General features: G+C 38.7%; 1 protein-coding gene across 3 annotated transcripts; it reads right to left on the reverse strand.

The window, feature by feature from the left end:
• Positions 1-62: 62 nt before the first annotated feature.
• Positions 63-5,356, reverse strand: LOC107799776 (uncharacterized). 3 transcript variants are annotated; one of them, XM_016622925.2, is made up of 7 exons: positions 4,903-5,353; positions 3,731-3,871; positions 3,530-3,643; positions 3,274-3,447; positions 1,819-1,934; positions 585-669; positions 63-505 (listed from the first exon to the last, which is right to left on the reverse strand). In XM_016622925.2, the coding sequence occupies exons 1-7, from the start codon at positions 5,290-5,292 to the stop codon at positions 500-502; spliced, it is 1,026 nt and encodes a 341-aa protein (XP_016478411.1). In that variant the 5' UTR covers positions 5,293-5,353; the 3' UTR covers positions 63-499. The 3 variants fall into 3 exon arrangements, 1 of the variants encoding a protein (XP_016478411.1); XR_012706066.1 differs by lacking the exon at positions 1,819-1,934 and having other exon boundaries at positions 4,903-5,355; XR_001651204.1 differs by lacking the exon at positions 63-505 and having other exon boundaries at positions 3,245-3,447; positions 4,903-5,356.
• Positions 5,357-22,863: the final 17,507 nt, after the last annotated feature.

The raw sequence follows: 22,863 nt of genomic DNA on the forward strand, positions 1-22,863 counted from the left end.
TAACCAATTAACCCGCTCATCAAAGTTTAAACATCACTCCATTACCAATAGATATTTTTCCCTTTTTGTATCTTAAAAGTATACATGATGTATATTTTGGTTGAATTACTTTCCAAATTACTTATTCCAACTCATAAAGTTACATAATGTTTCTCTGAATAGGTAGAAAATATGTATATCTATAAATCACCTCCACACTGTAAACTCTTCTATTCTAATTTTTGCATTTTCTCTATCTTCCCCACATTCAACAAGGGGTAGGGGCAAGGAGAGCAAGTAATAATAACTAAATATAGAAGAAGAAAATCATTGTTGGCCATACTAGACACTTTTAATTTCCTAAATAGCTTTTCCATAGGCTGGCCAGTAACCGGTTTATGGATAAGTGCTCTTGGAGTAGTCGGTCTAGCCCTGAATCTACGTGCCTATGACTTCGTTTCTCAGGTTTAATTATAACTTGATCAAAGAACTCGTGAAATCTCTAATGTTGTTCACTTGATTAATCCTGCAATGCAAACACAAGAATAGGGTTTAGTGCTTTAAAACACAGAGATTGAAGAAGGCAGTTTAGTCTGGACTAGTACCTCGGGCAATTTACTCGATGATGAATCAGATTTAGCTTCCGATGATTCTTCTGATATCCGTGCCTCTGATTTCTCATTCGAATAACTGCAGCAATGAATTTCAAGCGTCAGGAAGATACAACTCCTTTTTTATAACGTTTTAGTGTACATATTATGACATGTAGACACACTTCGCATTGCAAAGTCTCAACAATGGCAGAATTTGAAGGAGTCCATTACTCAAATGGTTACTCAACTATCCGAAATTACATAGTAAAGTCATGTTTCTTCTGTTTGTAACAAAAAAGTCACTTAAATATGCTTATAGCATTCAGAAGGTCACTCAACCAAAATCTAAATGTCAGGCATTGGGACAGATAACATAAATGCAAAGGCATGAAAAAGACTGGTCTCGCGTCAACATAATCTCCGACATTTTTTCATATAGGAAATAAGTAACATTGCAGAATTGATGCACCATGCACAATGACAAAGCAAAAATCAGATAGAAAGGATGAAGAAGAATCATGAACTTCTCTATTTTCAGATTCGTGTTTTTTCTCTCATTCTTCCATATCAGATAGCTCATGTACCATAATGTTGATCTCCTCCTGGATGTCCTCACTTCTCTCCGATCCCTTTACTTCTCCGGTTTAAACTCCGTCTTTAGAGCAGAGAAAAAGATGAACTTCCAACTTGAGTTTTTGCCTTTAACCTATATAAGCCATCCATTTGCAGATTGTGCTACAATGTTCGCCACTAATTTCTGACCACTTTTCTGTCGTAAACTCCCTTTCTCTTTCTTTCAATAAAATCACCATTGCCTCAACTGCCCCGCAGTTTCGGGAACAAAATATAAGCATCCACTGATGGCCAGGAGGTGGGTAGGGCAGACAAAGTTATGATACACAATTTTGTTCATACACTATTTTAGAGAGGTTTCGCTAATTCTGAAAGATCGGTGCAGCACACACACCAGCCTCAACATATTTCTATCTCTTGAGAAGAACCTTAGTAGGATTGTTTATTCACAAGGCAAAGAAGAAACGAATATAATCGTAGTTTAATGAGACGCCTATCTTAATCCGTAGATGATATTGAAAAAATTAACAAGTGACATCTATGGCATGATTACAAAATGTCTTTGCTAGTTTGTTCCTTAAATTTGTTAACGAGGAGAATACAAGCAATTTACATGTACTACTGTTGTCCCTGGCTGTACGAAAGCAATTGTTAAATTGAATCAAAAACTCACGTTGAGAGTATAGTAACCCAAACCAGTTCAATACAGTCCACCCAAAGGAGTCTTTGGTCAAGAGGAATAACACCATAAGTTATTAGGTGAGCAAATGGCCAAAGTTTCCACCCTGCCTGAAAAAATTAATAACTGATTTAGTATTTCTCCAAGACATCCAGATGCCAACTTATTTTTCAGAGTATAAAAATATAAATCTCTCTCTCTATCTGTCCTTTTTTTTTTTTTTATGACGACGATCTCCAAACCAACTTATGTACAAAATCTCAGTTTCTTATAATGTATTATCCACACATAAATAAATAAGCCAAACCAAGCAGAGTTCATTAACAAATATAGAAAGACAGGCATAGACATCTAGTCATCTAGGAGTATACAGAGCTGCAGCAATGTACAGTTCCTAGGAATATAAGCATATATTTTGTCTAAAATGCCTTGGAGCAACGGTAAAGTTATCTCTATCTGAAGTATAGGTGGTCACGGTTTCGAACCGTGGAAGTAGCCACTAATGCTTGTTACTAGGGTAGGCTGTCTACATCACAATCATAGGGGTGCGGCCCTTCCCCGGACCCTATGTGAATGCAGGATGCTTTTTGCACCAGGCTGTCCTTTACTCTGTATAAAATGCAGTGGAACTAGCGCAATGATCTAAGAGAAGAATAATTCACAAAACATTTAGTGATTCAAGCTTAAGATCAGCTTAAAATGATACACACATAGCATCTTCATAATCTCATTGTTCAGCTGAAGTGATACAAATAGCTTCTTCATAATTTTATCGGTCCGAAACTTCACATTTACATGTCTTTCACTAATATATTTATACGAAAAGACATTAAGCTCTTTATGCGATCATGATGTCAAAATTCTAGTGGAAATAGAAATAGCTAACTTCAACAGCCGGACTTACGCCACCCAAACATTATCTGCATTAAGGAGAAAACAAAGAGTCGTAACGGTTGATCAGCAGAAATGCCATCGGTTTGGTTGTAGGCTTCATTTGCCGAATCAAAATTCTAAGGGCATATATAAACATTATATATATATAGTAACTATTCCAAAGAATTCTACTCCTTGAGTTCCAAAAGAACAGCTATCCTCATTCAACAGGTAGAATCCTATAGACGGATAGTCCAATGTTAAAATTCTACCACTCTGGACATATTGCTAGCTAACAAGAAGCCGAAGGCCATCCTAGATCTCAAGAAGAACTGATAAGTATCATCATTCCCAAAATTTCCAGTACCGTATGGCAATACTTACTAAAAGGATATATCGTTAAAAAGAGGCAAATCAAACAGACAACTTGGACTAAATTCTGCTGAATCAACATAAACAAATTGAAAAATCTTGAGCTAATACGCTGTTGTTCGCGTTACAGCTATATTAAATTTCAGGAAATACATAAGGTACTCGGTGTAAGCACCTTAACAGATCATTAGAAGAATTCCTTACGGTTAACATGGGCCAAAACGTGGTTTTGAGTTCGCCAAAAATATTGGCTGCAGATTCAAGACGCAAGAAACCAAGAACCACATAATAGATACTATTCCAAACAGCTGCCCATATGGTTTGGTCAAAAGCAACTTTAACAGGAACCATCCACCAGTCGTTGGACGGGAAAAGAGCCTGTTACAGTTGAAACTATTTAGCTTTTAGCATATATGTGAGAGTATGTTTGATCAATCAAAATAAAAGCCACAAGCATCACCTCACAAAATTGGTAATAATAATGGGAAAGTGATCCATGAAGTGAAAATCCAACAAGACCAGACCTAAACATGCGAGTTCGATCGAATTCAAGAAGAGGTTTCCCTTCATAACACTAAGATCCATAAACAACAAAAAATTAGATCCAAAAAGAAGCTCAAAAAATGGTGGAAAACAAATTTAAGAAACAAACAATACTTACTTGAGCAATCCAATCTCCTAGAGCGTAGACAATACCACTAATCGCCATTTTGGCTAAAACAGGATTTGTTTTCAGTGCTTCCTCATATGCAATCCAGTTGTGCTCCGGCGCATATCTTAATATCTCGTAAAAGGTCCATCCCTGAGTACACAATCAAGAAAATTAAAACCATACAAAGTGGAAAAGAAAAAGTAAGTTGCAATTATATGAAGCTGAAATGTGTGATCATCTTATCTAAAAGGTTAACTCTTATAGAGAGTTAACTTTTATTTACTCAATTATATGTTCAACGTGCCTTCCACGTGGGGTCCTGGTTCTTTTCATGGTATAAGCGCGTGAAAATTATTTTTGATAATGGATGGCAATGCGACTTGGATCTCAACATGGCTCTTATACCATGTTGAATTTTGTAATTATCTCATCTAAAAGCTTAAACTGTTAGAACTCTTTTCCCCTTATATGCTCTAAAAAAAGGGTATGTCAGGTTTTTGAACCCTATGTTGAGTAAGGGTTCCAAACCTTCCAAAAGTGATAGGTATGTGTTGTTTCTTGGCACTCTCTTTCTATATTATGCCAACCTAAAAAGAGCGATGGAAAATGGATTTCAGGTTCGATAGTCTCGAGAAGGTATTAGCCACCGGTGACCATACTTTCGTAAAAGCACCATTAGGCGGTGGTTCCTTTCCTTCCTCTTGAACCTCGAACAAAAAATCGATCTCGCTCGAGACTTTTGATGCAAAAGATTTATAGATGGAGCTAACCATTTCGATAATATATTCAAATTCCCTCCCTCTTGGTTGAAAGGAATTCCTAGAGATGAGCCCAAACGATGGATTCAATAAGTTCTTGCCAATAACCACTTCCACTGAATAGAAACATTAAACTAAAAGCCCAGACAAAAATGAGCACCTAGGAAAAAAAGACCATATGCAGATAATGAAGAACCATAAGACTGGGGTATACTTTTATTTATTTAATTACATATATCTTCAATATAAGACTATCCAACTTAGTTCATTCATTTTTGTCATCATTTAGCCCTGTGAAAATCCAATTAATATTAATGTTTCGTTTATGATCTCAAGGGGCAAATGAATAAAAGAACCTTTTTTTCTTTCCTGATAGGAAACATAGCATAAAAGAGAATAAAGAAAAATAATAAAAAGACTTACATGCCAATAGTCATGATCTATTGTGAGTAACTTTGTGATGGCAAATGTACCAGCACCAAGTACAATTGCAGCATTAAGAAACCTATCTTTGTCCAACAAAATGGACAAACTATTCTTGGTTTCCACAAATTCACTCCCATTTGATTCTTTCTTTTCATTTTCTTGGCTTATCTCTTCTGTACTGTCTACTTCCCTATCTTCTGTGACAGCATTTATGGGTTGCACAAGACTAGTTTTTGCAGAAAGAGATGGGATTTTTAGTGAATTTTGTCGGGTGATGTGTGGAGAAAAGTTGATGGAGAAGAAGTGAGTATTTCTGGATTCTTGAATGGATTTTGAGGGAGAAGAGAGGATGTGGCCATGGTTTGCAAAATTGTTGAGAGCTGACATGATTGGTAGGTTGTTACAAAAGAGAAGGAAGTTCGAAAGGGAAAAGGAAGGAGTTGTTTAATGTTTGTACTTCGTACGTCGTACTATAGTAGGTAATTGGTCGGTGGGGGGTTTTTCTTTCGCAAAAAAAAGAAAAGTATATTTTTAGCGGACAAATAATAACCGATAAATTATATCTTTTATATATATATAAAAGATATATACTTTATAATTAACGAATGCAATTAGTTTTGCTTGATGGATTAATTTTGTATTTTGCCAAAAACAATAATAACAAACCCAGTATAATTTTACAAATGGGGTGTGAGGAAGATAATGTGTATATACCTTACTCTTATCTTGTGAAGATAAAGTCTGTTTTTGATCGACTCCCCGCACAAGGAACATAAAAAAGAAAATGAAATGCTAGCTAAAAGTGTTGGTCGGTGTGTGTGTTTACTCCTAGTAGACATTTTGGTAAAAGAAACATTTTCTTATAAGGATATTTATTTTTGTGAAAAAAATGATATGCTAGGGAATTTTCGCCATTAAGGATATGTCTATGTGTGATGAGATGATTGAGATTCTTTCTTTCTTAAATAGATATCTCGATTTTGAAGAATATGTAAATTTTTTTGGTAAAGAGTGTTTTATCCTATAATGAGCCTACAAATGTAAATTCTAATTAATCGAACTAGCTGCTTGTGAACAAAAAAATTGCAATAAATAACAAATCTATCATTAAATAAATTAGAAAAACAAAAGAACCCAAAAAATCCAACTCAAATGCAATGGGCAATTTTTTTTGAAATGTTTAAAAATGTTAGTGCTAATTAATAATTAAAATGGCCAGCTAGATTATTCTATAACCTTCTCAAAAGAAAAAGAAAAATTGGGAGGTGGGGTGGGGGTGGGGGTGGGGTGGGGTGGGAGAGGGAAGAGTTTCAATTTGCAGTTTCTTCATATGATTCTATAAACCCATTTTCCACGATGTCTATTCTAGGTTGCCACTTTAGTTAGTCAAAATTTCAACAAAAATATATGGCTTATAATTAGTAAAACGTCAAACCCTTATCCTATATGCAACAATAGTTTTCTTGTTCTTCAATTGTGAGAACTGAAAACCACAGTCTAGAATCCTATAAATGCTTTTATCTTCTTCTAATTTCATCACTTGACAACTTAAAAAATCATAGGAATATATTCCCTTCTCTTTTTTCTAAAGCAAAATTACAAACATCTCTTTTGAGTCTTGACCCGGGATTTAAAAATAAAAGAAAATAATTTACTACAACTTGTTTGGATTCATATAATAGTACGAAATCTATTTTAATTAGAAACGAGAAACTTATTTCTATATAGATTGACTATAAATCCGAAATAGACATGAACAATTTTAGTTTTCTACTACAACTTTGAATTAGTTTTTTAACAAATATTTTTCGATTATATTAGAACATCACATGAAATTTTATTTATTTCAAGATTGACATACAATTTGTTAGGCCTCTTTTTTGAGTTGATTGCCTGCTTGGTTTACTTGTGCTAAGAAGCAACAATTATTCACCATAGAGATTTCAGCAACAATAGTTGGGAAATTTGAATGGATCTTTTAATAATGTCGTGTGTTGTTAACCACGAAACATAGATGAAGCGTTATCTAACCAGGATAAATGCCTAATATGCGTATACATGTTTTTTTATCTTAATTTTTTATTTTCTTCGTTAATATGTGCTACCAAATAATTGAAATTAATCTCTTTTTCTAAATGAAAGTTAAAAGGAGAGCTCGGTGCACTAACCTCCCGCTACGCGCGAGGTTCGGGAAGAGCCGGCCCATAAGGATCTTATTGTAGGTAGTCTTACTCTGAATTTCTGCAAGATGTCATTTTCACGGCACGAACCCGTAATTTCCTGATTACATGACAGCAAATTTACCGGTTATTACGAACAAAGCTTCCTTCTAAATGAAAGCTAAAAGCCTTTGCTACAATAGAAGTGACAATGGTATATAAAAGACTAATCCATTCAAACTTTAGAGCGCAAACTTCGAAACACAAAAAGCACGAGGAAAGTGAGGGACAACAATTTTAAAAAACAAGTATTCCTTTCGTCCCATTTTTTTTGGGTTAACTGGATGATTATATATATATATATTACCAACTAAGTTAAAACAAGAGCATTGTTTTCCGGGGTATGAGTTAACCCCTGAGTTGTGATCAAATGTATTAATATTACAATCCAAAATTTTTTTAGGAAAAACAGTTCCTAAGATGTCTGTCCAAAAAATTTTATTTGCAAACACCGGATGAACTGTCACATATCTTGTTCTACCAAAAATAATCTTTCTTTGCATCCTCTTTTGCCATCATATCAGCTACTTTATTCGTCTCCATATAGTCGTGCTTCACCACCATGTCTCCTAATCTTAGGATGATTGACTTGCATTTAAAAATGATTGAGTTAAAGACATGGTTATCCGAACTAAGCATTCTTATTATCTCAGTCGAATTTGTGTTGATCTCAAGTGGTATGAATCCTCTTTGCTCGGCAATTTGTAATCCCCGCAGCACTGCACGAAGTTCAGCTTGTGTGTTTGTGGTATGGGGTAGACTTCCCATGAAATCCAGCACCCAGTTCCCGCTGGAGTTTTTAAAGACTCCTCCCACACACCCCTTCCCAGGATTCCCAAAAGCTGCCCCGTCAGTGTTGAGCTTGTAATGGCATGTTAACGAGGGAACCCATTTGACCCAGATGGTCTTCTCTTTTGTGGGTGTTTGGTTAACTGATATAGTGATATACTCAGTTGCCTTAGCCAAAGCAACAGAAGTAGGGACACTATCCTTTTTGTTGTTGAAGAGGTTATTATTCCTAGTAATCCATAGCTTCCGAAAGCTAAAGGGAAAGAGGTCTTCCAAACTAAGAAAGTTGTAGAATTATTTTCTTTTAAGGGTTGACCAAGTGCTAGATCAGGACCTGCTAGTGAATGTGGGGGGCTGGGTTTGGGCTGTTGTGGTGTTTTTTTGAGATTAATCGATGCCAGAATGATTTAGCATTAGGGAATTCCAAGAAAATGTGGGCAGATGTCTCAAGAGCAATAGCGCAGAAACAATACACTGGGTTACAATGAACCCCAATTTTGTGGAGATAGGCCCATGTGGGAAGCCTTCCATGGTATAAGAGCCATATGAATGTTTTGATCTTGTTAGGGACCTTCAAATTCCAGATTCACATGTAATTATCGTTATCCTCTTTCACCTTCTGGGGAGTTATGTTAGCAAAGACGGTATAGGCTGATTTGGTGCTGAAGAGGCCATTGCTGGTGTTGCCCTAGATAATTTTGTCCTCCTTTATGGGATTAGGTGTAATAAAAATAGTTGAGAGAAGGTCTCTAATGTTATGAGGGATGCTCAAGGATATGGAGAACGTGTCTCAAGTCTCATTGTTATAGATGGTAGTAACTGTGGCTGAAAGGCCAGTTTGGGTGAGAGGACCCTCAATCATGGCCCTGATTGGTGGGTAATTGGGGATCCAGGAGTCATTTATGAATTTGACTCTGTCTCCTTTGTGAACTACCCATCTAATAGCTTGCATACATGTTTCCAAGCCTTTTAGAATGCACTGCCATGTAGAGGATTTGGCTTTTTTGTGGGGTGGCTCCAATTACCGTGCTTGGCAATTAGGGCCTTTGCGCATAGGGAGGAGGTGTTATGAAAGAGACTCCATGCAAAGCCCGAATGAATAGCTTTATTTTTTAACTCAGCCCTTTGTATTCCCAACCCTCCCTGATTTTTAGGCTTAGTAATAGTGTCCCGGCCTAGTAAGTGCATTTTCTTCTTATTGGGTGTAGTACCTCAGATGAAATTTCTCTGAATTTTATTAATTTCTTTTGTGGTTTTTGAGGGGAGATTGATGAATTGCATGACATGGCTTGGTATGTTATCATAAAGGCTTTGTTGGGGTAGTTCATCTAGTCATGTTTGGAAAGCTTGTTTTCCAATCAGCTATTTTGAAGTGCATGTTGCCAATGATGAATTGGATTTCACTGTTAACAGGACTTTTATGGAAGATAGGGAATCTCAGATACTTGCCAAAGGTAGATGAGGCTTGGATGGAACATACCCGAAATATATAGGACCAAACTATAAGTTGTTAGAGTTAGTCTCCATCTGGTGGGTTGCCAATTGGCAGAGAAGAATACTCTTGACTTTGGGAGATTGATTTTTTGGCCTGAAACCTGATTAAAGGAGTTTAAGTGTTAATGATTGTGGAGCAATTTTTTTGGTCAGCTCTGGCAAATAAAGTCAGGTCATCAGCAAAGAACAGGTGGCATATCTTTGGTCCAAACTTGCTGATGTGGATTGGCCACCACTCCTTATTATGAACAACTTCATCAATTAGCTAGAAAGTTTTTTCATACACATGATGAACAAATAGGGAAAAAGAGGGTCACCTTGTCTAATGCCTCTTGATAGTTTGAAAGGGAGTTTGGTCCCTATTTACTAGAATTGAGATGGAGGATGAGCTTACATAGGACAGGATGAGATTGATAATGTTAGTGAGAAAGTTGAAAGCATGGAGAGTGTAATGACCCAATCGGTCATTTTGACTTTTAGAACCTCGTTTCCCTAAATAAAACTCTTTGTATGTGCTTTTATTAATTTATGACTTGCTGACTTGTGGGGATGGTTGGTTCGGGATTTGGAAGTGTTCGGGTGGAAATCGGAACATTTGGTTCTTTAGGTTGACCTTAAAATGCTAAATTTGACTTCGGTCAACAATTTAAGAAAATGACCCCATAATCGAGATTTGACGGTTTCAATAGTTCCGTATGGTATTTTTTACTTAGGAGCGTGTTCGGAATTTTATTTAGAATCTGTAGTTAAATTAGGCTTGAAGTGGCTAAAACAAGAATTTAAGTTAGAAGTTTGATTGAGGAGTTGACCTTTTGATATCGGGGTTGGAATCCAGTTCCGAAAAAATTTATAGCTCTGTTGTGTCATTTATGACTTGTGTGCAAAATTTGAGGTCAATCGGACTTGATTTGATAGGTTCCGACACCGAATGTAGAAGTTGGAAATCTTAAGTTTCATTAAGCTTGAATTGGAGGATGATTCGTAGTTTTAGCGTTGTTTGGTGTGATTTGAAGGTTTGACTAAATTCGTATGATATATTGGGACTTGTTGGTATATTTGGTTGAGATCCCGAGGGACTCGAGTGAGTTTCGGACGACTAACGGATCACTTTTGGCCTTTGGGAGACTGCTGATAGTTGCTGGTATTTTTCTTCTGATTTCCTTATACGCGATCGCGTTGAGTAATTTGTGCAGATGTGGATTTGTTCTTCACGATCGCTTGAATGGGGTTGCGATCGCGTAGGATTAATTTGGGCAGCTGAAAATTTATTCTATGCAATCGCGTGGGCACGTCCGCGATCGCGTAGGTTAGGCCAGCCTGTGCATCACGATCGCATAGGGAAAATTGGGGAAGAGCTGGGCCACGCGCTTAATGATTCGCGATCACGTGAGGAGATTCGCGATCGCGTAGGGTTATAGAGTCAGTGCTTTGCGGTCGCATATGGTTATTTTCTGGGCAGTAAAATTTGTGCTACGCGATCGCGTGAGGAAGTTCACGATCGCGTAGAAGAAATCACTGGGTAGAGAGTTTAAGTTATGATTTTCCATTTTTAACGATTTGGAGCTCGGATTTGGACGAATTTTGGGAGATTTTCAGAGAAAACAACGGGGTAAGTGTTCTTAACTCAATATTAGTTAAATTACATGAATCCATCACTGTTTTTATCATTTAATTGGTGAATTGAGTTGGAAAAGTTTGAAAACCCTCTTGGATAGATTTGAGTATTTGAGGGCCGAATTGTTATCGGAATTTAGTAATTTTGGTATGGGTAAACTCGTGGTTGAGTGTGCGTTCATATTTCTTAACTTTTGCCGAATTCCGAGACGTGATCTCCATAGACGAATTTTTAATTAATTTCGAAATTTTTATTGAAAATGTAGTATTTTCTTATGAAATTGATTTTATAAATTTTGGTGACTGTATCGAAATATTTTTGGTTAGATTCTAACCAATCAAAGTTGGATAATCGAGGAAAAGGTCAACTAAGGGATTAAATTAGAGCAAGATGAGGTAAGTCTCTTGTCTAATCTTGTGAAGGGGAAATTACCCCATAGGTGATTAAATTAAATAATTGTTGCTAATTGCGGGGGCTACGTACGCACGAGGTGACGAGAGTCCGTGCACAGCTACTATTAATACTAAAGTTCGGGTAGTTTAGGACTCAAAGCATGAATTATTTGTGTAAATTATATTCTTTATTTTATTAATTTATATATATATATATATATATATATATATATATATATATATATATATATATATATATATATTAAAGGAATAAAAATCTCATATGCTTGATTTTGTGTTTAAATTAATTAATTGTTAAAAAGAATTATTCTTCCTTTCGAATTTACCTTATAATAAATATACTCTCCTTCCGGAGGTACATAAGAAAATGTCATCCTTTCTTTTGGAGTAGGCCGAACGCCTCGGCAGGATAGATACATCTATGGATCGTGCCGCACGTCCCTCGGCAGTGTATACGATACTCTGGATCGGACCGTACGACCTCGGCAGAAATCGTGCTTAATAATAATAAGTACACGATACTTGGACAGTTTATTGTACCTTGTAAAGCTATTTGATAAATTTAAAATTTATTGAAATTGAAGGATTTAATTAATATATTGGAAATTGTTGCATTTGAAGGATTTTTATTATTTCTGCTAATTGAATAAAATTATTGTTAACTCTGTGAATCATGCTGATTTGAATAATTATAATTTATTCTATTTATTATTGTTGACCCTTAGTGAGTGTCAAAGTCGGTCATCTCGTCTCTACCACTTCGAGGTTAGGCTTGATACTTATTGGGTACACATTGTTTACGTACTCATGCTACACTTGTTGCACTTTTTGTGCAGGATCTGAGACAGATACCAGTGGAGGACCTATCATCGCACATCCTCATTATCCAGGGGCGTAGTGGTGAGCTGCCTTTCTGAGCCGTCCTGCAGCTACCGGTGCCTCTTCTTGTATTTTTCATTCTGTCTATTTTTATTTTAGACAGTATTTGAAGTTTTGTATAATCTATTAGATGCTCATACACTTGTGACACCGGATCTTGGCACACACACTAGTAGAATATTTTGATTTAATTATTTTCTTGGTTATTTTAATTTACCAGATATTTTCGTATTGTTTTAAATCTTGCAAGTAAGAAGAGTTTAATTACTCGGTTAATTTTGAATAATAGAATATGGGTTTAAATTACTGGTTGGCTTGCCTAGTTTTAGTGTTGGACGCCATCACGGCCTATAGGTGAAATTTGGTCGTGACAACATGGTATCAGAGCATTAGGTTCACGTAGGTCTCACAAGTTATGAGCAGACCTAATAGAGTCTTGCGGATCGGTACAGAGACGTATGTACTTATGTTCGAGAGGCTATAGGGTGTTAGGAAACTACCTTTCTTCATATTCCATTGTGCAATTGATGTAGTACTAAATATCCTTCTCTTATTCTCTCACAGATGGTGAGAACACGCTCTAATGAGGTTCCAGACCAGGGAAGAGCTACTCCCCCAGTTGCTAGAGGCAGAGGCCAAGGGAGGGCTCCAGCCTGTGGTAGAGGTAGAGGACGTCCCACGACTGTTCCAGTTATTCCACCATTGGGTCCAGCAGAGGATTCCATTATTGAGAAACAGGGTGAAGTTCCTATAGCAGAGCCAGTTCTGGTGGATTTCACATCTGCACCTGGATTTCAGAATGTTATGGGTCGTGTGCTGCAATTCATGGACACTATGACTCAGGCTGGTTTATTTCCGGTAGACCCGGCCATATCTCAGGCGGGCGGCGGAGCACAGACTCCGACCGCACAAGCTCATGGACAGGCAGCTGCTATATAGCAGACCTAGGTTACACTACCTGTGGGTGGAGCCCAGTCAGTGGCAGCAGCTACACTTGAGCCCAGGACAGTTGTAGCCGCTGATCCTCAGAAACTATTGGACAGATGGACTAGACTACATCCTCTTGTCTTTGGGGGTGAGCGACATGAAGATCCCCAGGATTTCATTGATCGATGCAAGGATAGATTGTACAACATGGGGTTATTGGAGTCTCATGAAGTAAACTTTGCTACTTTTCAGCTAGAGGGCAGAGCCCGCAGATGGTGGCAATCTTATGTTCTTGGCAGACCACCAAATTCTCCTCCCATGACTTGGGACAGGTTCACCCATATCTACCTGGACAAGTATATTCCACCCTCCCAGAGGGAAGATTTGAGGTTTCAGTTTGAGCAACTCCAGCAAGGTCAGATGTCAGTGACCGATTATGAGGCGAGGTTTTCTGAGTTTTCTCGCCATGCACTTATGATACTCCTACTGAGTCAGAGAGAGTACAGAGGTTTGTAATTGGTTTACATACTGGCATTCAGGTCACTATGGCTCGAGAGGTTGAGATGGGTACTTCTTATGAGCTAGTCGTGGAGATAGCCCGGAGGATTGAGGGTGTGCGTCAGCGGAGCCGAGAGTAGGTTATGAGAGATAAGCGGTTCCGGTATTCTAGAGAGTTAAGAGGTGCTCCGTCTGGGGCCAGAGGTCAGTTCGTGAGAGGGTAGTCTAGCAAGCCCCTATATCCAGTACCACCGCCTCCTCGAGGTGCTCCAGTGCGACCTTATCTCAGTGCTATACCAGAGAGTTTTTATCACCCACCAGCTATTCAGGGTCCTCCCAGTGGGTATTTAGTTCCCCAGGTCCAGGCTCTTAGTCAGCAGCCCATCGCACCAAATATTTGTTACGAGTGCGGGGACCCCAGTCACATACGGAGATTCTGCCCTAGGTTGCGGGGTAGACTAGTGCAGCAGGGTCGGCAGCCTATGATTACCGCACAAGTTGCTCCACCAGTCGTCCGACCACCAAGAGGTGGAGGACATGTGGGTAAGGGTCGTCCTAGAGGTGGAGGCCAGCTAGTTGGTGCTCCAACTCGGTTCTATGATTTTCCGGCAAGACCAGATGTAGAGGCCTCAGATGCCGTGATTACAGGTATTATTTTTGTTTGCGGCAAAGATGCCTCAGTATTATTGTATCCATGATCTACGTATTCATATATGTCATCTTTATTCGCTCTATTCCTGGGTGTTTCTCGTGAGTCCTTGAGTACTCCTATTTACGTGTCCACTCCTTGGGCGATTCTGTTATTGTGAATCGGATCTACCGGTCTTGTATTATTACATTATGTGGTTATAAAACTAGAGCAGATCTCTTATTGCTCGAGATGAACGATTTTGAAATTATTCTGTGCATGGATTGGTTATTTCCATATCATGTTATTCTAGATTATCATTCCAAGACTGTTACTTTGGCTATTCCAGCATTACCTAGGATGGAGTGGAAGGGTTCGTCTGTTAGTTCATTTAATCGAGTTATTTCTTTTATAAAGGTTCAACACATGGTTGAGAAGGGTTGTTTGGCTTATCTAGCCTATGCTCGGGATACTACTGCAAAGACTCCGGCTATTGATTCAGTTCCTGTAGTTCGGGAATTCTCCGATGTATTTCCTTCAGATCTTTCAGGTATGCCACATGATCATGATATTGATTTATGTATTGATTTGGCTCCAGATACCCAGCCTATATCTATCCCACCGTATCGCATGGCTCCGAAAGAATTGAAAGAATGAAAGAACATTACTATCCAAAGGGTTCGTCAGACCGAGTGTATCGCCTTGGGGTGCACCAGTATTATTTGTGAAGAACAAGGATGGAACAATGCGGACGTGTATTGATTATCGCCAATTGAACAAAGTCACTATTAAGAACAAGTACCCATTGTCGCGTATTGATGATCTATTTGACCCATTGCAGAGTGATAGGGTATTCTCTAAGATCGACTTAAGGTCGGGGTACCATCAGTTGAAGATTCGGGATTCGGATGTTCCGAAGACTGTTTCTGAACTAGATATGGTCATTATGAGTTTTTGGTGATGTCCTTCGGTTTAACTAACGCCCTAGCAGCATATCTGATGAACAAGGTATTCAGGCCATATATTGATTCGTTTGTCATTGTCTTCATTGATGACATTTTGATTTACTCACGTAGTAAGGAGGAGCATAAGCAGCATATGAGAGTAGTGCTTCAGACATTGTGGGAGCAAAAGCTATATGTTAAGTTCTCCAAATGTGAGTTCTGGCTAGAGTCTGTAGCATTTTTAGGGCATATTGTATCGGGTGAAGACATTAAGGTTGATCCCAAAAGATTGAGACAGTTCAGAATTGGCATCGTCCCACTTCGGCGAGCGAGATCAGGAGTTTTATGGGTCTAGCAGGTTATTATCGTCGGTTCGTGAAAGATTTTTCATTTATTACAGCACATTTGACCAAATTAACCCAGAAGGGTGCTCCGTTCCGATGGTCCTATGATTGTGAAGTGAGCTTTCAGAAGCTCAAGACAACATTGACTACAACACCAGTGTTAGTATTGCCTTCCGGTTCGGGAATGTATACAATGTATTGCGACGTTTCACGCATTGGCTTGGGTTGTGTATTGATGCAGGAAGGGCGAGTTATTGCATATGCTTCACGTCATTTGAAGCCCCACAGGAAGAATTATCTGGTACATGATTTGGAATTATCTACGATTGTTCACGCTCTTAAGATTTTGAGGTATTATCTTTATGGGGTGTCTTGTGAAGTTTACACTGATCATCGCAGTTTGCAGCATTTGGTCAAGCAGAGGGGCCTAAATTTGAGGCAACGCATATGGCTGGAATTACTGAAAGATTATGATATTACCATCCTATATCATTCGAGTAAAGCAAATGTGGTTGCAGACGCCTTGAGTAGAAAGGCAGAGAGTATGGGTAGTTTGGCTTTCATTTCAGCAGAGGAGAGGCCATTAGCTTTGGATATTCAATCCTTGGCTAACCAACTTGTGAGGTTGGACATTTCAGAGACCAGCCGAGTTCTTGCATGTGTTGTAGCTCAGTCTTCACTATTTGAGCAGATCAAGACTCGCCAGTATGATGATCCACACTTAATGGTTCTTCAAAAAACGGTACTATGGGGTGGTGCCAAGGAAGTTATTATTGGAGCGGATGGTGTTCTGCGACTCCAGGATCATCTATGTGTTCCTAATGTGGATGGACTGAGGAAAAAGATCCTAGAGGAAGCACATAATTCTCGGTATTCTATTCATCCAGGTGCTACGAAGATGTATCGTGACCTGAGGCAGTATTATTGGTGGCGACGAATGAAAAAGGACATAATTGAGTATGTAGCTAGGTGTCTAAATTTCCAGCAAGTTAAATATAAGCACCAGAGGGCAGTTGGCCTACTTCAGCAGATGACTATAACGGAGTGAAAATGGGAACGCATTACTATGGACTTTGTAGTTGGGTTGCCACAAACCTTGCGGAAGTATGATGCAGTTTGGGTGATTGTTGACAGGTTGACCAAGTCGGCACACTTTATTCCTGGTGTGACTATGTATACTTCAAAGAGGCTGGCATATATTTATATTCAGGAGATAGTTCGGTTGCACGGTGTGCCAATTTCCATTATATCAGATAGAGGCCCTCAGTTTACTTCACATTTTTGGTGAGCAGTACAAAATGAATTAGGGACCCATGTAGAGCTCAACACAACCTTTCATCCGCAGACCGATGGACAGTTAGAGCGGACAATTCAGATTTTGGAGGATATGCTCAGGGCATGTGTGTTTGACTTTAAAGGTCAATGGGATCATTTCTTGCCTTTGCCCGAGTTTGCTTATAATAACAGTTACCAATCCAGCATCGAGATGGCTCCATTTGAAGTTGTGTATGGTCGGCGATGTCGTTCGCCCATCGGATAGTTTGAGCCTGGTGAGGCTAAGTTATATGGTACTGATTTGGTGAAAGATGCCTTGGAAAAGGTAAAGTTGATTCAAGAGCAACTTCGTACAACACAGTCCAGACAAAAGAGTTATGTAGATCAGAAAGTGCGTGATTTATCATTTATGGTAGATGAAAAAGTTCGCTTGAAGGTTTGGCCGATGAAGGGAATCGTGAGATTCGGGAAAAAGGGCAAGTTGAGCCCAAGGTTTATAGGCCCATTTGAGGTATTAAGACGAGTTGGGGAGGTTTCTTATGAGCTTGCATTGCCTCCCAGTCTATCGGGAGTTCATCAGGTTTTCCATGTATCTATGCTCCGGAAGTATCATGCTGACATGTCACATGTGTTAGACTTCAACACAATTCAGCTAGATAATAGCTTGGGCTATGAAGAGGAGCCAGTTGCCATTGTTGATAAACAGGTTCGCCAGTTGAGGTCCAAGAGGATTTCTATAGTAAAAGTCCAGTGGAGGGGCCAACCATTCGAGGAAGCGACTTAGGAGGCCGAGAAAAACATGCGGAGTAGATATCCACACTTATTCGGCACTCCATGTATTATTCTAAACCCATTCGAGGACAAACGTTTGTTTAAAAGGTGGAGAATGTAATGACTCAACCGATCATTTTGACTTTTAGAACCAGGTTCCCTTAAATAAAACTCCATGTATGTGCTTTTATTAATTTATGACTTGCGGGAATGGTTGGTTCGGGATTTGGAAGTGTTCGGGTGGAAATCAGAACCCTTGGTTCTTTGAGTTGATGTTAAAATGCTAAGTTTAACTTCGGTCAATATTTTGAGAAAACAACCTCGTAATCGGGATTTGATGGTTCCAATAGCTCCGTATGGTAATGTTTGACTTAGGAGCGTGTTCGGAATTTTATTTGGAAGTTCGTAGTTAAATTAGGCTTGAAATGGATAAAATAAGAATTTAAATTGGAAGTTTGACCGGGGAGTTAAATTTTTGATATCGGGGTTGGAATCCAGTTCTAAAAATTTTTATAGCTCTGTTATGTCATTTATGACTTGTGTGCAAAATTTGAGATCAATCGGACTTGATTTGATAGGTTCTGACACCGAATGTAGAAGTTGGAAATCTTAAGTTTCATTAAGCTTGAATTGGAGGATGATTCATAGTTTTAGCGTTGTTTGGTGTGATTTGAAGGTTCGACTAAGTTTGTATGATGTATTGGGACTTATTGGTATATTTGGTTGAGGTCCCGAGAGGCTCGGGTGAGTTTCAGAAGACTAACAGATTACTTTTGGCCTTTGGGAGACTGCTGATAGTTTATGGTATTTTTCTTCTCATTTCCTTATACGCGATCGCGTAAGTTGGTCTGCGATCGCGTAGAGTAATTTGGGCAGAGGTGGATTTGTTCTACGCGATCGCGTGAATGGGTTTGCGATCGCGTATGCTTAATTTGGGTAGCTGGAAATTTGTTCTATGCGATCGCGTGGGCACGTCCGCGATCGCGTAGGTTAGGTCGGCCTATGCATCACGATCACGTGTCGTTGTTTGAGATCGCGTAGGGGAAACTGGGGAGGATCTGGGCCACACGCTTAATGATTCGCGATCGCGTAGGGTTGCGAAGTCAGTGCTTCGTGATCGCGTGGGACTTTATGCGACCGCGTAGGGTTATTTTCTGGGCAGTAAAATTTGTGCTTCGCGATCGCGTGAGGAAGTTCGCGATCGCGTAGAAGAAATCACTAGGCAGAGAGTTTAAGTTCGTCCCATTTTTCATTTTTAACAATTTAGAGCTCGGATTTGGAAGATTTTTGGGAGAGTTTTAGAGAAAATAACGGGGTAAGTGTTCTTAACTCAATATTGGTTAAATTACCCGAATTCATCATTGTTTTTATCATTTAATTGGTGAATTGAGTTGGAAAAGTTTGAAAACCCTCTTGGATAGATTTGAGGATTTGAGGGTCAAATTGTTATTGGAATTTAGTAATTTTGGTATAGGTAGACTCGTGGTTGAGTGTGCGTTCATATTTCGTAACTTTCGCCTGATTCCGAGACGTGGGCCACACGGACAAATTTTTAATTAATTTCGGAATTTTTTTTGAAAATGTAGTATTTTCTTATGAAATTGATTTTATAAATTTTGGTGACTGTATCGAATTATTTTTGGGTAGATTCGAGCCAATCAAAGTTGGATAATCGAGAAAAAGGCCTACTAGTGGATTAAATTGGAGCAAGACGAGGTAAGTCTCTTGTCTAATCTTGTGAGAGGAAAATTACCCCATATGTGATTAAATTAAATAATTGTTGCTAACTGCGGGGGCTACGTACGCACGAGGTGACGAGAGTCCGTGCGTAGCTACTATTAATGCTTAAAGTCCGGGTTGTTTAGGACTCAAAGCATGAATCATTTGAGATATATATATATAGTGAATTGTTAGATAAAAATATTAAAGGATGAAAATCTCATATGCTTGACTTTCTGTTTAAATTTATTAATTGTTAAAAAAAATTGTTCTTCCTCCCGAATTTATCTTATAATAAATATACTCTCCTTCCAGAAGTACATAAGAAAATGTCCTCCTTTCTTGTGGAGCGGGCTGAACGCCTCGGCAGGATAGATGCATTTATGGATCGTGCCGAACGTCTCTCGGCAGTATACACAACACTTTGGATTGGGTCGTACGACCTCGGCAGAAATCGTGCTTAATAATAATAATAATTACACGATACTTTGACAGTTTATTGCAGCTTGTAAAGCTATTAGATAAATTGGAAATTTATTGAAATTGAAGGATTTAATTAATAGATTGGAAATTGTTGCATTTGAAGGATTTTTATTATTTCTGCTAATTGAATAAAATTATTATTAACTCTGTGAATCATGTTGATTTGAATAATTATAATTTATTCTATTTATTATTGTTGACCCTTAGTGAGTGGCAATGCCGCCCATCTCGTCTCTATCACGTCGAGATTAGGCTTGATACTTACTAGGTACACGTTGTTTACGTACTCATGCTACACTTCCTGCACTTTTTGTGCAGCATCTGAGACAGATACTAGTGGAGGACCTATCATCGCACATCCTTGTTATCCAGGGGCGTAGTGGTGAGCTACCTTTCTGAGCCGTCCTGCAGCTACCAGTGCCTCTTCTTGTATTTTTTTTTATTATATCTATTTTTATTTTAGACAGTATTTGGAGTTTTGTATAATCTACTAGATGCTCATACACTTGTGATACAAGATCTTGGCACACGCACTAGTAGAATGTTTTGATTTAATTATTTTCTTGGTTATTTTAATTTACCAGATCTTTTCATATTATTTTAAATCTTGCAAGTAAGAAGAGTTTAATTACTCGGTTAATTTTGAATAATAGAATATGGGTTTAAATTACTGGTTGGCTTGCCTAGCTGTAATATTGGGCGCTATCACGGCCTATAGGTGAAATTGGGTCATGGCAGAGAGTGTTCCTCATAAAGGACCACCCAATCCTATTAAAGGCATTTTCCAGGTCAATCTTTAGGATCATGTGAACTATTTTGCCTTTCATTTTTCAAAGTGTATGATGTATTCCTGGACAATAATAGCATTGTTGGAAGCTCTCCTGTTGGACAGGAAGCTAGCCTAACTGGACCAATTATATGGGTCACGTAGGGCTTGATTCTATTGACTAGGATTTTTGTCATAATTTTTTAGATAGTGTTGCAGAGTCCTATAGGCCTGAAGTTTTTTTAGCATGTAAGCCTTTTTATATGAGGCATAGAAGGGTCTCATTCATTTTGGGGTGTATTATTTTGGATGAGCAACAATCTTTGGAGAACTGATAACATCTTTCTCCACAATGTCCCAGTACTTTTGGTAAAATAAGGGGTGTAATCCATTAGGCCCTGGGGCTATGAAGGACTTCAAGGAGAAAATTGCTCTTTTGATGTCACTGTCTCTGAGAGGAAGATCCAGGTTGGCTTTTTGAATTGTGGACAGTGAATGACTATGAGATATTAGAATAGAGGTAGAGATGGGGGACTGGTGTGTGAATATATGTAAAAGGCATTGAAGAAACTGGTAATGGATTCTTTGATTTCATGGGGCTCATACTGCCAGTTTTCAGCCTTATCTTTAAGAGAGAGGATCCTATTTCTCCTCCTTATATTTAGATTAGAATTGTGAAAAAAATGGTATTAGCATCACCATTAGAGAGCCAGTTAATTCTAGCTTTCAACTTCTAGAAATCCTCCTCATTTTTTAGGATTGAGTCTAATTACTTGATTAATGTATTTTTTAAATTTAGGAGGAATTGACTAAATTGGTAATTTTGAGATTTTTGGATGCCAGCAATCCTAGCCAACAATATCTTCTTTTTGTGAAATATGTTTCCAAAGGTATGTTTATTCTAATTAGTGACCTTAGTTCTGAACCATTGAGATGATGTGAGTAAGGTGGAGTGTGGTGGGAAGGAGTCCTGAATGAGGCTAGGGAAAGCAGGGTGACTGCACCACATGGACTCGAATATGAAAGGCCTAGTATTAACCCTTTGGGTGCCATTTTTTAACTTAACTAGAAGGGGGTAGTGATCATAGTGGGTCCTAGGTAAGTGGGTTACAGAGCCTTTAGGAAATTCACTGATCCAACAGTTATTAACAAAACACCTATCAATTCTTTGAGGATTAGTCTAGTCATATTCCTATATCTCTTGTTTGTCCATGTGTATTTACTACCTTTGTAGCCTAGGTCAACTAATCTACACTAGTTAGTGCAATTCCAGAATAAGTTGCTTATGTTTGTGTTAATGCAGTTTCCACCAAACTTGTCTCTTGCTTTTAAAACTTCATTAAAATCCCCACCCACAAACCAACGACCATTTATGCTACTAGAAATATCTATCAGATTTTCCCAAAGGATTTTCCTATCCTCTAGATAGTTACTTGCATAAATAGCCGAGAAAAACCATGGGGGGTTAGAGGATAATACCTTGACCATTGCATGGATACCTTGGGGTGTGACTGATACTTCATCTACCTGGAGGACGTTCTCTTTCCACATGATGATGATGCCCCCAGAACCCATTGCTGGGAACTGGATATGCAGGTCATAATGCAGTTCCTATGTAAGCTTCTTATGGTCTGCCATCTTGGTCTGAAGCAGCACCAGCATGGCATGTTTATGCATTTTGATCATCTCTGAGTAGTGTCTTATGAACTCCACACAGTTTTCCCCTCTAACATTCCATATGATGAAATTTATTTGGGGGTTGTGGTTTGTTTGGGGAGCCACTGTCGGATCCTTTTCCTTTCCCTGGGTAGGCATCGTTTCCTTCTTCCTTGTTGCCGGTGTCTGATATATTATTACTAGAGTCAGTGTCAGTAGTGGTTTCAGCACTCCCTGGCTCTTATGAGAGCTCACGCTCAATCCAGATCTGGAAAGTGTTTTGGGGCAGAGTAGTATTAGGGCTTCGTTGTAGTCCACAATGAATTCCACTACCCTTACTGCCTCCAGCCATATGGAGTATGTTCTTAGTGGACAGTAGGAGCTCTGATTTGCCATCTCCTTGATGGTTTCTTGTCCCTTGAGTATCTCTAGAGCTTTCTTTATCTCCTTCGAGATATTCCCTAGTGGAGGTGATTGTTGTATATCCGGTGTTGAAGATGAAAGGTACTGCTGAGGCCATTGTTCCATCACTGAGAAC

The sequence above is a fragment of the Nicotiana tabacum genome, chromosome 23, assembly GCF_000715075.1.
Source record: "Nicotiana tabacum cultivar K326 chromosome 23, ASM71507v2, whole genome shotgun sequence".
NCBI lineage: Eukaryota > Viridiplantae > Streptophyta > Magnoliopsida > Solanales > Solanaceae > Nicotiana > Nicotiana tabacum.

Coding starts and splice junctions, on each gene's coding strand:
- LOC107799776 (XM_016622925.2), bottom strand. CDS start 5,292: ATGTCAGCTCTCAACAATTTTGCAAACCATGGCCACATCCTCTCTTCT. Junction 3,644..3,730: donor TAGGAGATTGGATTGCTCAA/GTAAGTATTGTT, acceptor TATGGATCTTAG/TGTTATGAAGGGAAACCTCT. Junction 1,935..3,273: donor CGTTTTGGCCCATGTTAACC/GTAAGGAATTCT, acceptor TAATTTTTTCAG/GCAGGGTGGAAACTTTGGCC.